Below are 15,997 nucleotides of genomic sequence, written 5' to 3' on the forward strand. Positions count from 1 at the left end.
TACAACCGTAAATTAAGATAGCGTCATTTCTAGAAATGACGCTATCTTCACATATATTTATTTATATAAATGTTTAAATAAATATGACATCCAAGAACTAAAATATGCCCAATCTTATATCCTCAATTATAATAATAACATAGTTAAATATATGAAAAGACATCCAAACTTAAAGACCAGCAATTTTGGGGTTAAGTGTCTTGCTCAAGGACACATCGACATGCTCCTAGCGGAGCCGGGGATCGAACCGCCGCTCCTCTGATTGAAGGACAGCCCTGCAGCCACTTAGCCAAGATCAGTTCTAGACTATGGCAATAGGTCCAATTGAGCCGTGCTGGGAACATGAAAAAAGGCCAACAAAGAGCTTTGGTTGGGTTGTTAAGAAGAAGGCTATTGAATTAGGTTATTGGAGTTATTCTTCAGCTGTTCCTCTTTGGTTAGTGCCAGAGCCTGAAATTGATCTTGGCCTCCTTGAACTGATGAGACATGAACGTGGGGGAACTGTAAGATCTTCAACTCATACATCAGTTACCACAATTAAATACAGATTTATGGATCTAAAGACCCTAAAACTGGTAGAACAGCAGCAGCAGCAGTAATCCCAGAATTCCATTTGGAGTGTGAAGAGACTCAGTGATGATTTATCTGTGTTTACATGTGAGATGATGGCCATATAGTTATTGCCTTACAGTGGGTAGAGGATGTCAGGCCAGAGAGAGTGGTGATTGCATCAGACTCATGTGCAGTACTAACGAGTTTGACATTGTGCCACTCCAGAAACAGAGAGGATTTACTGTTTGAAATTCTACAATCTTTTTAAGAATCCATCAAATGCGGATAGCGGTTGATTTAGTGTGGGTCCATGTTGGAGTCGATGGCAATGAGAAGGCGGATAAAGCAGCAAAAAGGGCTTTGAAGAGTGGGAGAAATAACGTTAATGTAAATATAAGTAAGTCAGAAGCTAAAGTGGTGATTAAGGAACAAATTAAAAATATATGTCAGAACGAATGTAATAAAGGGAGTAAAGGAAGATATCTGTTTAAAATAAACCATTGGTTGGGAGTGCAGGTTCTAGTGGACGAACTAGAAAAGAGGAGATGATTATGACAAGACTAAGGAATGGCCATACTGGTCTGAACAGTTCCCTCTATGTTATTAGAAAGCATAATAATGGAAAGTGTAAATTTTGTGGAGAAGAAGAAACCGTGGACCATGTTTTATTGTCCTGTCAGAGGTACGAGTCAGAGAGAGAAGTTTTGAAAAAAGGTCTAAGAGAGATTGGAGAGGAAAGCTTTAGTGACAAATGTTGGAAACTTTTTCTGGAATATTTAGAGTCAACAACACTAATGAATAGAATGTGAGAAAGAAATGTATTATTATTTATTTTTTCTATATGTATATATATATATTTATATATACATATCTTTATTCATTTACACACATATGTATATGTATGTGTGTGTATATATGTATATGTATTTATTTTCGTTTGGTTGCCGTATTAGAGTCCTTAGTCCACACTCCAGATCAGTGGGAGGCGGTAATGCACCTGAAAGCTGTTTGCCAACCGCCAAAAAAAGCAAAAGAAAGAAGAAGAAGAAGCAGGCGGCTGAAAACGGTCCGACTTGAACGCAGTTTTTTGTCAACGCCCCTTTCTACGTCCGCCTGCTCTCGTCTGCTTTCCAGGCGAGGCGCAGTTCAACTCGAACGAGAAGTTTGATGATTGAAGCTCTCCACCAATCACAGCTCCTCGGGGGTGGGCTCTTGTGGTGCATTCATGTGCTGCAGGAAATGTCTTATATTAACGTTTTTATTTTGTGAAATAAAAAAATCCCCTTTACAACTTTACAAATCAAACACACTAAAGTGACAATATGTTTGAAACAATATGAAACAAAATACGTTTTTACATGAAATATCAATAGAATAACATTAAAAATCAAGTTACATGAGATCAAGTTAAAATGTGAATCAACTCTGTTATTGATTACTGACATCACTTTTATATGTTTTAAGTCTATAATCTATTTTTCTGTAATCTGAACACTGATCTTTGATATTTTTATCTTCTTCTTGTGAACTACTTTTTCTTTTTGTTTTTTGTTTTAAAAGCATCAAATTTAAAACATTTCACATGTGAAAAGTCACTCATATATTCACATGTGAACTGTAGGACAACACATGTACAAAAACATATTTAAATAGTTTAAATGTAAACTACTTCAAACCACTTTAAAATAAACTCTTTCCAGTGAAGAAGCTCATGACATGCGGTTGAAAGCTCTCGTAAAGCTCGTTTAAAGGACTTTGATTAAAGATTTATTTAGATGTGATGAAGTAAAATATCACATTTATCTATTTTAACATTATATCTACTCTCAACACTTAGTTGTTTTTTCATTTTAATTTGGTTTTCTCAAATAAATGTGTTTTCATAATAATGAAAAAGCTCTTTAAACAACATCAACACATTAAAAGTGTCATAAAGTTTGTGTTTTTATTGTTAGTAGAAGAAGAAAAGACTCATGGACACTTTGAGGTTAAAATAAGGAGACTTGTTTATTTCACTTCATATATAGCATTGCTAATAACACATCTAGAGATCAGAGAGGGTTGTATTATAGTGAGAGTTGCTCTCTCCGGGGAATCCAAGCAATAGATGATGTTCTGTTTGGACACATAAGATGTACGACCTTCAAGAATGAGAGTAAGGTTGTTGAAGTTACATCACTCTGTTCAGAGTATTGTTTCATCAACCTCTAGCATACTGGAGAGAGAACACTACAAACACCACCCTGAGGATAAACTCCTAATCACATCCTCCTAACTCACACCAGCTGTGTGTGATCCTGTACACACTGAACTATCTGGTCAGCAGAGAGAAGGTTTCTCTAGCAGGAGGAGACTCTCCCTCCTACAGAGAACACAGAGACACTGAGGAACCAGACCTGGACCAGAACCTGAACCCAAACCCAAACCCAGGATAAAGAGGTTCAGTGAATGTGGTGTTGAAGGTGTGGAGGTGGATCAGTGTGTCAGAGGAGACTCTGTAGAAGGACAGAGAGCCAGCAGGACAGTCCACATACACTGCTACTCTACCAGAGGAGGAGGAGGAAGAGGAGGTGGTGATGTGTGTTACTGTCTCATTGTGACGGACAGAGAAACCACTATCAGAGCACATCAGACTCCAGGACTGATCATTCCTTCCAAACAAACAGTCATAACTGTCTCCTCTCCTTCTGATTCCTCTGTAACTCACTGATACAGAAACTCTTTCTCTCCACTCAACCTCCCAGTAACAGCGACCAGTCAGACCAGTTCTACACAGCAGCTGAGGACAGACATCAAATCTGTCTGGATGATCAGGATATGACTGAACCTTCTTCACATGTGTCACCTTCCTGTTGTTGTCAGACAGTTTGAGGTTTCTGTTTACTGTGTTTGTGTCGAGTGTGAGTTCACAGGAATCTGATGGAGAGAACAAGACACAATACAGCTGCAGTTATTAATCTATCATCTGTTTGATGATGACATCAGAGATGTGAATGAGTGATGTCACAGTTTGAAGATGCTTTGTTTTCATGAATCAAATTCAAAGCACACTTACACTTCCTCAGACCTGGTCTGAACCATCGGACTCCAGCAGGCTCCACCCTGAAAGGAGGAGGGGGGTCAGAGCAGCATGAAACATGGACATTACATCGCTCTCACACACAGAGCTTTGTTATTCATGTTCACATGGAGCACTTATTATTAATCAGCTCATACTCTTTTACTTCAGTGGAGCTTCTTCTGATTGGCCGATGACGACAGCTCATTATGTTCACTTATTCATGACATATTATTATCAGTATTATATTAACAATCATCATCCATTTCAGACTCAGTTTAACCCTAACCCGTCTCCTAGCAACAGTCAACATGGTTTCTATTATCTGTAATCTGAGGTGACCGTTTGTCGAACCTCAGATTCAAGAGGAGCAATGCGGATTCCGTCCCGGCCGTGGAACAGTGGACCAGCTCTTTACCCTCGCAAGACTACTGGAGGGATTCTGGGAGTTTGCCCAACCAGTCTACATGTGCTTTGTGGACTTGGAGAAGGCTTTCGACCGGGTCCCTTGGGGGTTCTTGTGGGGGGTGCTGCGGGAGTATGGGGTGCCGGACCCGTTACAACGGGCGATCCGGTCTCTGTACGACTGCAGTAGGAGCTGTGTCCGCATTCTCGGCAATAAGTCAGACACGTTCCCAGTGGGTGTTGGCCTCCACCAGGGCTGCCCTTTGTCACTGGTCCTGATCGTGACTTTCATGGACAGGATATCTAGGCACAGCCGGGGGGCGGAGAACGTCAAGTTCGGGGGTCTCGGGATCGCCTCTCTGCTGTTTGCAGATGATGTGGTCCTGTTAGCCTCCTCGGATCGTGACCTCCAACATTCACTGGGGCGGTTTGCAGCCGAGTGTGAAGCGGCGGGGATGAGAGTTAGCACCTCCAAATCTGAGGCCATGGTGCTCTGCCGGAAACCGGTGGATTGCTCCCTCCAGGTGGGGACGGAGTGCCTACCTCAAGTGAAGGAGTTCAAGTATCTCGGGGTCTTGTTCACGAGTGAGGGTAAGATGGAGCGGGAGATCGACAGGCAGATCGGTGCGGCTGCAGCAGTAAAGCAGGCGCTGCACCGGACCGTCTTGGTGAAGAGGGAGCTGAGCCGGAAGGCAAAGCTCTCAATTTACCACTCGGTCTACGTTCCTACCCTCACCTATGGTCACGAACTCTGGGTCGTGACCGAAAGGACAAGGTCGCGGCTACAAGCGGCCGAAATGAGCTTCCTCCGTAGGGTGGCCGGGCTCAGCCTTAGAGATAGGGTAAGGAGCTCGGTCATCAGGAGGGAACTTGGAGTCGAGCCGCTACTCCTTCGCGTCGAAAGGAGTCAGCTGAGGTGGTTCAGGCATCTAATTAGGATGCCTCCTGGACGTCTCCCACTGGAGGTTTTCCAGGCACGTCCAACTGGGAAGAGACCCCGGGGAAGACCCAGAACACGCTGGAGAGATTACATCTCCCAGCTGGCCTGGGAACGCCTCGGGATCCCCCAGAATGAGCTGGAACATGTTGCCGGGGAGAGGGAAGTCTGGGTCAGCCTGCTTGGCCTGCTGCCATTGCGACCCGACCCCGGATAAGCGGTAGAAAATGGATGGATGGATGAGGTGAAAATATTACAGCTTAATTAAGTCCGTCTGCAAGTAAAAATATATAAACTGAGGATACATTATGTGTTAGTTTTGCTTATGAAACTAGAATTTTTGGCTTTCAAATCAAAAACCTAAGAGTTGAGTTTGGATGTAGTGGGCGGGAATTGCGCTGCTGAATGAGCCAGGAGTTTCTATTGGTGGGTTCACTTGGCTCTTGGTATCTGCTTCCACTGTAAACACTGACGGGAGGTTACTGTGATGAGCGACATGGAGGTCAGTTGACATTATATTGCTCTTTTTTGTCAAAATTATTTTAAATGTAGCAGCACTTCACTTTGTTTTCATGTTGTTGGTGTCGTGGAGTTTCTTTTTACAGAACGACATGGAGGGCTGCTGTGTTGACATGAAGCCCCACTGTGGGCTCCTTACACAGACACGTTTAAATGTAAGTTGAATGCGTTTTGTGTCACTATTTTACTTTCTGGAGCTTATTATAAAAGGCACAAGTGGCACAATTGTGTTAATTATCAAGTATCAAATGATACCAGGCTTTGTATGGGGTCAACTGATATTGTTACTTACAATAGTGTTTTTGTTGAATATTTTGGATACCTTTTACTGTTACATGATTCGAACTGGGCCCCGTTCCTCGTACGTGGTTCAACTAAGTCGATCAAATGTCCTATTAGCCAGCTTAAATGAACCCGATGATTGAAGTCAGGCTATCTCTGTTTCTCAAAGGCTGATCCGCGCTCAAACAATCTCGTTAATTCGAACCAGACTTCAGTAATCAGGATAATTGCGCGTGCCCATCCTACTTCAAAAGGGAGAAGCGTCGATCACCGAAACCATGATTTTCTAACAGTACAATGTTAAATAAACTCAAAGAAAGAGCCTCTTTTTACTCCACTGACGAGCAGGAGATGATCATGAACGCATATGAGGAATTCAAGACCATAATCACGGCAAAATCTACACTGCCACCGCTGCGAGGGCTAGACCAGAAGCATGGCAACATATCGCAGACAAGTTAAATGCGTAAGTGTTGGGAAAATGTATTTTAAGTGCCTCATCACCCCAATCAATCAGATTATATTTCTTTAAATGTGCCTGCTGGCAGTAGGCTTAAGAAAGCATCATCGAATGAGATCTTATAGCGAAAATAATGATCTCAACTCTTTCAGAATAAGTAGATAAAAACAAGCCCAAAGAGTGTCTAATTGATACGAATTAATAGATACTGTGTGTGTGCTGCACAGCTTCCGCCACCAGGTGGTGCGTTTGAGCAAATATAGGGACGTTTCAAGCAGAGGTTGCAGAAGAAGTAAAAGTTTTCTTCGGTGTCTGTCCAGTGTAGTCATAAGAAGACACACGTCGTTTTTAGCTACAGTGTCGTGTCACGATAAATTAAGAAAGACTTTATTGTCCCCAAGGAAATTTGTCTTGGAAACATACAGTGTCTGCTGTTAAAACAATACAAAATAACATATTGCATAAATACATTACATATACAGACTGTCGCCAGTCCACATACACGCACACACACAGTACCTACAGTACATGCACCAGCCAACAAATACATTTCACAATGCCCATTGTACAATACACCTGTAGTCAAGGGCGTAGGTTTGGTCTCAGCATTGGTAGGGACACTGCCCCCCCCCCGCCCCCCCACCATATAAAAAAACTTAGTTGATATTATGTCAGGCAAACTTTATTAAAATATATTAACATTTGTGTAACTTGGAACTGATTGAAACATAACAGTAATAAAACCTTAGTTTAAATACAAAACAGTATTCTGCACCAAATAAATAATAATAATAATAAATAATTAAATAAATGAATAAAAAACGTTCTGCTAAAATGCCAATATACAGTAACAGTATATTCTATATCCAAAATATATATTAAAAACTTGTCCCAGTTGTGCAGCCAAAAAAGACAAAAATAAATAAAATAAATTAAAAAAATATCTATTCTGGAGCACTTAATAGGCTATAAATAAAGTGCTTTCCTCCTTTATGCAATTATTAGCTACTTGTATTTTCTTTTCTTTCGATGTCTTATTTAAATACACCAAAAAGATACCTCCGTCTATCATTCACAGAGATGAACTGTTGGCCTACATCTTTAAGCTCAATCTTGTCCAGAGCAGCTTGATGCACATGGCAGACAGAGACATTGTTCAGCCGCTGCTGGGACATGGTTGACCTCAGCCAGGTTTTTAACCTTTTTAACGCACTGAAACTCCGCTCAGCTTCAGCTGAGGAAACAGGCACAACCATCAAGATTCTGATCAGCTTCTCCACTTCGTCAAAGAGACCCCTTACCTCTCTTGGCATTGCCCTCATAATTTCTACATCTTCCCTATGGTGCTGACTGGACACTTTGATCGGAACATTGGGAGCTGAGTTTCCCTTATTTCTTTCCGTTCTTGCAATGTTTATCATTTAATTTCAATATGCTTGTGCGCGCATTTGCGTTTAACGGCGCTTCTTTGTTTGAGCGAGTGCATTTATCTGTTGATGCCTGAGTTTAATAAAGGCAGACTATTCATAAAAAACGTACGTAAATGTGTCATTAGTATGAACAGTTGAGACTCCGTCGGGCTCGGGCACTACTCTGTCGGACGCGCGCCGGGCTTGGACAGAAAAATGTGGCGCGATCCATACTGTACTCTACACCAGTGGTCCCCAACCTTTTTTGCACCACGGACCGGTTTCATGTGACAATATTTTCACGGACCGGGGAGACAATGACACCCGAAGTGTGTTCCTTATGTCCAGTCTACTCCGTTTTGTTTTGATTGCTTTCACTGCAGAACATCCCGCTTGACAAAGAGGATGTGTGAAATGGAAATTGGCGCGTCAGAATTACTCCTGATATTTAATCAGACTCCTGATATTGTCTGTCGGCTCTTCTTCTGTCTCCTTAGTGGGCCTTGTCCCCTTTGCAAAGAAGCTCTCCAAACGTTTTTTACTAATTTTCGCTAGTTTGCGGGCTTAATTTTTGAGGTAACGTATCACGTGACCGAGACAAGCGTCTTGACATGTCAAGAGGAACAGGCGGATGAAATTGCGAGAGAATCCGGTCATTTTTCAAAATAAAACTTCTTTCAGACTCTGATAATCAATAAAACGGAAATAATATAATATTTATTCTTTCTGTGCGGCCCGGTACCAAATGACCCACGGAATGGGTGGAAATGTAAGGCTAGCAGGTTTGCACTGTGTGGGTAGTTAGCCTACTACTAGCTAACTAACAACGACCTGGGCTTCTTGATAGCTACTTGCCCTCTGGGTGGTGAAAAAACAAAAAAAACAAAGCACACAACTTTGGTCGTGACTTGTCCCTATGGACCATATGCAAACCTACGCCCTTGCCTGTAGTGTATAGTTAAGATAATAAAAAAACTAAAAGTAAAAATCGATGTTACAGTGGTTAGGCTCTGGCTAGCTTGCCATTTAGGGCTTTGATGGACAGGGGGACAAAGGAGTTCTTGAAGCGGTTGAGCCTGCACTGAAGCGTTTGCCTGAGGGAAGAAGCTGGTGTTCAGGGTGGAGGACATGGGTGGGGTCTGAAATAATCTTCTGGGCCTGTCTGATGATAGTTTCATCAAAGACAGCCTGGAGTGTGGGATGCTGTCTGACTCCCATGATTTTCATGGCTCTTTGTCGATCTGTACCTACCTCGGTCGGCGAAAACCAAGCTCATAGGATTTATTTTAAATTGTGTCATACATGCGTAGCTAACCTTAGGTAACATAGGCATGCCTCAGGCAAAGTGCATGTAACGTTAGCCCACAGTGGGCTTCATGTCACAGAGCAGCCCTCCATGTCGTTCTTTAAAAAATAAACTCCACGACACTAACAACATGAAAACAAAGTGAAGTGCTGCTACATTTAAAATAATTTTGACAAAACAGAGCAATATAGTGTCAACTGACGTCCATGTCGCTCATCACAGTAACCTCCCGTCAGTGTTTACAGTGGAAGCAGATACCAAGAGCCAAGTCGAACCCACCAATAGAAACTCCTGGCTCATTCAGCAGCGTATGCCCCGCCCACTACATCCAAACTCAACTCGTAGGTTTTTGATTTGAAAGCCAAAAATTCTAGTTTCATAAGTAAAACTAACAAATAATGTATTCTCAGTTTATATATTTTTACTAGCAAACTTACAGTGCAAGAAATTTGCTCTCAAAAATGTTTTTGTTTGTGTAATAAAGACACAAAAATACCTTCATAGTGTCCCCCTATAACTTTGGTCCAGTCCTAAATAAACCTTTTTGGGCTCTGACACACTATAACCACAATCAGCTGTTGGTTCTTCACTGAGCTATAGATGCAGCATGCCTCTTCGTACCTGAGAGTTTCCAGTCTCCAGTGTGGATCATTCAGTCCAGCAGACAGCAGCTTCATTCCTGAGTCTCCTGGATGATTGTAGCTCAGGTCCAGCTCTCTCAGATGGGAGGGGTTGGCGCTCAGAGCTGAGGCCAGAGAAGCACAGCCTTCCTCTGTGATCAGACAGCCTGACAGGCTGCAAACACACACAACAACACACGTCACATAATCTGAGGGAACTGTGAGGGCTGGAAGGTTACTGCAGTACTGAGATACTGTCGGTTACTGTGGGGTTACATTAACATTGTTGCTGACTGTTTTCTAGTCACAACCAAACACTCACTAATTATCAACAATCTGACAACATTACTGCTAACTCTCTGATTCCTTTGATATTTCAAGTTGTAACAGCAGAGGGAGAAAAAAAAAAGAGTATGAAACATGTTTAATTTATATATTTAAAATAATGGAAGCAAAATAAACAATTGGTTAAAAACCATGCAAGCACAGACACAATCTGATGCAGGTTAAGAGTTTATCCATTAATGTTAATCAGGATTAAGGTGGTCATCAGTGGAACAAATTGATGAATCCTGACCTGAGAGTTTCCAGTTCACAGTGTGGACTCTCTAGTCCACCAGATAGCAGATTCACTCCTGAATCGTGCAGGTTGTTGTTACTCAGGTCCAGCTCTCTCAGACTAGAGGACTGGGAGCTGAGAACTGAGGACAGAGTTTCACAGCTTCTCTTTGAGAGGTTACAGTCACTCAGTCTGAAGAGACAACAATCAACAAGAAGAAAAATAACATTTGTGTTCAAATGAAATCCTCTTTGATATTGAGTCTGGACTAAAGTACAATCAGAAAGAACAATGCTAATTTGTTCAGTGAAAGTGGAAAAAAATCTAACTGACTACTCTAAACACAATACAAATTCAGTTAAGTGTTCTCTACAGTATACAGGAAGTGCTGTAGTATCAATATCAGGATGAGGGGTGGATACTTAATGATATTTATTAGTGTTAAATACAAAGTTAGGCTTTTCCGTCATCTTCCTACCTCGTTTAAAAGAGAGAGAGATTTTAAACAAACAGAGGAGACGAGTGAGAGAGACAGAGAGAGAGAGGACAAAATGAGTGAAAAAGATAAATTAAACTTCATATTCTGATTTCATGTTGGTTACGTTCTAAAGCAAAAATAAACAACCATCAAACTCTCAGCAGATCGTCACTGTAGGAAAAACATTCAAGTTTTCAGTCTCTTTTCCACCTCTGCATTTCTCCTTTTCATTCATTAAGTATATCAAACATAACATCACAAAGCATGAATAAGAGGAACAACAGGATGGCCCTGTGATGTTTTACTGTGAATGAAAACTGTGTTTCAAATGCTGTCATTGTTTTTTAATCCACTGTGGATCAAATTTGTCTGTTCTACAAGTTTCTTATGATGTGATAGAAACACAAACAGAAATTAATAAAAGGACTATTGGACCCTAGCTTAGTCTCTGAGATTAGTTCCTCTGGTTCCATATTTCTGGTTAATTTCTTGGTGAAAAAGATGTTCATGAAATCTGAAATCCTGATGAACAAATTCAAAGATTGAGAAAGAGAAAGGCTGTTTACACTGCATGGATCTGATATTGTAGAGACACATTTAAATCATTGAAGACTAACTAACTTGATCTGACCTGAGAGTTTTCAGTTCACAGTGTGGATTCTCCAGTCCAACAGACAATGGATTCACTCCTGAATCCTGCAGGTCGTTGTTACTCAGGTCCAGCTCTCTCAGACTAGAGGATGGGGAGCTGAGAACTGAGGACAGAGCTTCACAGCTTCTCTTTGAGAGGTTACAGCCACTCAGTCTAAAGAGACAATGGTGAAGAACAAATAAACAATAGGTAGAAAAGATAGCAGCGTAATTAAGTTATGATATATGAATCTAACTCTCTTTGTACTTACAGAGCTTTGTTGGAGGCTTCGACCACTGGCAGCAGCCTCAGAAGAGCCTCCTCTGAAGCAGAGTATTTCTTCAGGTCAAACACGTCCAGATCTTTTTCTGATGACAGTAAGATGAAGACCAGAGCTGACCACTGAGCAGGAGACAGTTTATCTGTGGAGAGAAGTCCTGAACTCAGGGACTGTTGGATCTCCTCCACTAGAGAACCATCATTCAGTTCATTCAGACAGTGGAACAGATTGATGCTTTTCTCTGGAGACACATTCTCACTGATCTTCTCCTTGATGTACTGGACTGTTCTCTGATTGGTCTGTGAGCTACTTCCTGTCTGTGTCAGCAGACCTCGTAGGAGAGTCTGATTGGACTCCAGTGAAAGACCAAGGAGGAAGCGGAGGAACAAGTCCAGGTGTCCATTTGGACTCTGTAAGGCCTTGTCCACAGCACTCTGGTAGAGATGTGTTAGTTCAGGTTTGTCTCTAAAGACTTCAGACAACCGGGAGGTTGTTTGTTCTTCTGACAGCAGATTCACTCCAGAGTTGATGAAGGTCAGATGGACATGAAGAGCAGCCAGAAACTCCTGAACACTCAGATGGACGAAGCAGAACACCTTGTCCTGGTACAGTCCTCTCTCCTCTCTAAAGATCTGTGTGAACACTCCTGAGTACACTGAGGCTGCTCTGATATCGATGCCACACTCTGTCAGGTCGGATTCATAGAAGATCAGGTTGCCTTTCTGCAGCTGATCAAAAGCCAGTTTTCCCAGAGACTCAGTCATCTTCCTGCTCTCTGGACTCCAGTGTGGATCTGTCTCAGCTCCTCCATCATACTTGACCTTCTTCAGTTTGGACTGAACCACCAGGAAGTGGATGTACATCTCAGTCAGGGTCTTGGGCAGCTCTCCTCCCTCTCTGGTCTTCAAAACATCCTCCAGAACTGTAGCAGTGATCCAGCAGAAGACTGGGATGTGGCACATGATGTGGAGGCTTCGTGAGGTCTTGATGTGGGAGATGATCCTGCTGGCCTGCTCTTCATCTCTGAATCTCTTCCTGAAGTACTCCTCCTTCTGTGGGTCAGTGAACCCTCTGACCTCCGTCACCATGCCAACACACTCAGGAGGGATCTGATTGGCTGCTGCAGGTCGTGTGGTTATCCAGAGGCGAGCAGAGGGAAGCAGTTTCCCCCTGAAGAGGTTTGTTAGCAGCACATCCACTGAGGTGGACTCTGTAACATCAGTCAGGATCTCATTGTTGTGGAAGTCCAGAGGAAGTCGACACTCATCCAGACCGTCAAAGATGAACAGAACCAGGAGCTCTTCAAACCTGCAGATTCCTGCTTCTTTGGTTTCACTGAAGAAGTGATGAACAAGTTCCACCAAGCTGTACTGTTTCTCTTTCAGCACATTCAGCTCTCTGAAAGTGAATGGAAATGTGAACTGTATGTCCTGGTGGTCTTTGTCTTCAGCCCAGTCCAGAGCGAACTTCTGTGTTAAGACTGTTTTCCCAATGCCAGCCACTCCCTTTGTCATCACTGTTCTGATTGGTTCCTCTCTTCCAGGTAAGGCTTTAAAGATGTCTTCTTGTTTGATGGTTGTTTCTGGTCTGTGTGGTTTCCTGGATGCTGTTTCAATCTGTCTGACCTCATGTTCATCATTGACCTCTGCAGTCCCTCCCTCTGTGATGTAGAGCTCTGTGTAGATCTGATTCAGAAGGGTTGGTTTTCCTGCTTTAGCGATCCCCTCAAACACACACTGGAACTTCTTCTTCAGGTTAGATTTGAGTTCACGCTGACAAACTGCAGCAAGAAGTCCTGAATGAAAAGACAACAAAGAAGATCAATAATGTAATTTCCTCAAAGAATGAGTCTATGAATATATTCTGGTCCATCTCTTGAGACATTTGTAAACGTCCCATTTATCCAGCATGTTAAATCTTTAGAGAAATCCTCTTACTGCTCTGCAGACAGTCAGCCAGCTCCTCCTGCTTCATTCTCCTCAGGAAGTGCAGTGTGATCTTCACAAATGCCTCTCTGCTGCTCCTCCTCTGCTCTTCATCCTCACCGTCCAGCACCTCCTCATCCTCCCTCTGACTCTCTAAGCATTCTGGGTAATCTGAACTCACAACCTTCTGGATCTTCTTCAGCTCGTTCTTCACAAAAGTGACGATGTTCTCCTCCAGCAGCTGGAACAGAACATTCTATGAATGACACAAACTAAAACCATGGAACCAAACATCAGATCCATGTTGGACAGACTGACAATCCACTGGTCTACAAAGTGCAGCATGGAGATGATTGTGAACAGAATAAAAGTAAAAGTAGTTGTACATGTACAGACAATAAATATGGAGTCCAGGTGTGTTTGATGCTGCTGGGCAGACTGACCTCTGGGAACCTCTGAGCTCTCCTGGTCCTCTCTGTGGAGGAATCATGAACAATCATCTCACATTGTGTTTGTACCATTAACACAAATACAACAGTTAGTTAAAGATGTTGTGTTCTTTCATGATCACTTGATCACAATGAAAACCAGAGATTCATATTTCTGCTTTAACTGCTTTTATTGGACAGTAAAAGTTATTTTATTGGCAGCACGGTATTGTCAAAAATGATATCGTAGGTCAAATTCATACCGGTTTACTTTATATACCTTCTATACCTTCCACCTCTAGATACAACTACAACTAGAAATAACTATAATCACATCTGATGATGATACTTTTTATATCATATATTGCGTCATGTCATGATCATAATGAGAAATGAGATCATAATGACAGATCAAAGACTATAAATGATAAACAACCAAAGTTGTATCAGTGTAACAGCTAGTCATCTGTTTCATCTGTTTTAAGAACTTACTCTGGGTCATAAGAACGGCATCCATCTTTGAAGTTAATCAGACGATCAATAGACCGATCACTCTTCATGGACACACAGCTGGGTTCAGGAGACTTTTCTCTCTGCTGCTGTGAACTGATAGAAACACTGACATTTACTGAACATACAATCTTCATATATCTGATTTAACTGGTTTTATTGGATGGTAAAAGTTATTTTACTGACATTAAAATGTGTCTTTAATGACGAAGAAGACAGATTTTTCATGGTGACTTGTTTGCTTATTCAACCAAATATGCATTACAATGAGACACAATGACTGTTTACATGCACACTCATATTCCACTATTATTCAGAATGTGACAATATTTCAAAGTTGATGTGGTTTATGTAAACATCATTATCCGTTTGGATATTCTGAATAAGTCCTTATTCTTTATGGAGCATTTTCCAGTGAAGACTTGTGGGATATGTTGATATTATTCAGGGTTTTATGAGCATTCTTTGGACATGTAGACAGCTCATTATGAATATGGTAATCAGTATGGTTTTACATCACATGGTCCCTTTCCTATTCATGACCAGCTCTGTGCGTTGAACACAAACCAACTAGCCAACAGTATGCAAAGCTGGAGTACAGATGCATGCCCCAAATAAAAGCTCACATTTCTGTTCAGAAGGAGAAAGACGCCTACTTTTAAGGGAAGGCAAGTTTATTTGTATAGCACATTTCAACAACAAGGCAACTCAAAGTGCTTCACATAAAACCATTAAAAACATCAAAACATGAGGCAAAAGAAAAGAAGATTTTAAAAAATAATAATAATAATTAGGAACATTAATTGAAACATTAAAAACAGTCATTAAACCACTAAAAATCTGTCTAAGAAATAAAATACAGCAGTAGTAAAATGCAGAAATTGATTAATATCCTTGAATCTGGTTCAATTAAAGGCAGCAGCAAACAGAAAAGTCTTCAATCTGGATTTAAAGGAGCTGAGGGTCTCAGCAGACCTGCAGCTTTCTGGGACTTTGTTCCAGATATGTGGAGCAAAAAAACTGAACACTGCTTCTCCATGTTTAGTTCTGACTCTGGGAACAGAAAGTAGACCCGTCCCAGACGACCTAAGGGGTCGGGATGGTTCATAAGGTAGCAGCAGATCAGAGATGTATTTTGGCCCTAAACCATTCAGTGCTTTATAAACCAGCAGCAGGATTTTAAAGTCAATTATTTGTTGGACAAGAAGCCAGTGCAAAGACCTCAGAACTGGAGTTATGTGATCCACTTTCTTGGTCTTAGTGAGGACTCAAGTTGCAGCTTGCTGACTGACTTTTTACAGAGACCTGTAAACACACCGTTACAGTAGTCCAGTCTGCTGAAGATAAATGCATCGACAAGTTTTTCCAAATCCTGTTGAGACATAAGTCCTCTAATCCTTGATATATTCTTCAGGTGATAGGAGGCTAATTTTGTAATTGTCTTGATATGGCTGTTCAGGTTGAGGTCTGAATCCATAACTACACCCAGATTTCTGGCTTGGTTTGTGGGTTTTAACATCAGTGATTGAAGCTGAGCGCTGACTTTCAATCGTTCGTCCTTGGTACCAAAAACAATTACTTCTGTTTTCTCTTTGTTTAATTGAAGAAAATTCTGGCACATCCAGTTGTTGATTTGTT

The 15,997-nt window shown here is 41.6% G+C and overlaps 1 protein-coding gene across 1 annotated transcript; it reads right to left on the reverse strand.

Annotated features, from left to right (window-relative positions):
• Window positions 1–2,666: 2,666 nt before the first annotated feature.
• Window positions 2,667–14,409, reverse strand: LOC142933137 (protein NLRC3-like). Its single transcript, XM_076077283.1, has 8 exons — window positions 14,342–14,409; window positions 13,818–13,896; window positions 13,434–13,662; window positions 11,488–13,291; window positions 11,217–11,390; window positions 10,126–10,299; window positions 3,608–3,654; window positions 2,667–3,468 (listed from the first exon to the last, which is right to left on the reverse strand). The coding sequence occupies exons 1-8, from the start codon at window positions 14,407–14,409 to the stop codon at window positions 2,915–2,917; spliced, it is 3,129 nt and encodes a 1,042-aa protein (XP_075933398.1). The 3' UTR covers window positions 2,667–2,914.
• Between the last annotated feature and the right edge of the window lie 1,588 nt (window positions 14,410–15,997).

The sequence above is a fragment of the Anarhichas minor genome, unplaced genomic scaffold (assembly GCF_050575085.1).
Source record: "Anarhichas minor isolate MPS153535 unplaced genomic scaffold, ASM5057508v1 ptg000058l, whole genome shotgun sequence".
In the NCBI taxonomy this organism is placed as follows: Eukaryota; Metazoa; Chordata; class Actinopteri; order Perciformes; family Anarhichadidae; genus Anarhichas; species Anarhichas minor.

Excerpts from the sequence above, each read along its gene's own strand:
- LOC142933137 (XM_076077283.1), bottom strand. The coding sequence starts at position 14,409 with ATGAAGAGTGATCGGTCTATTGATCGTCTGATTAACTTCAAAGATGGA. Across the intron at positions 13,897-14,341 it reads TGCCGTTCTTATGACCCAGA|AGAGGACCAGGAGAGCTCAG; the intron begins GTAAGTTCTTAA and ends ATTCCTCCACAG. Across the intron at positions 3,655-10,125 it reads TGTGAACTGGAAACTCTCAG|GGTGGAGCCTGCTGGAGTCC; the intron begins GTCAGGATTCAT and ends TCCTCCTTTCAG.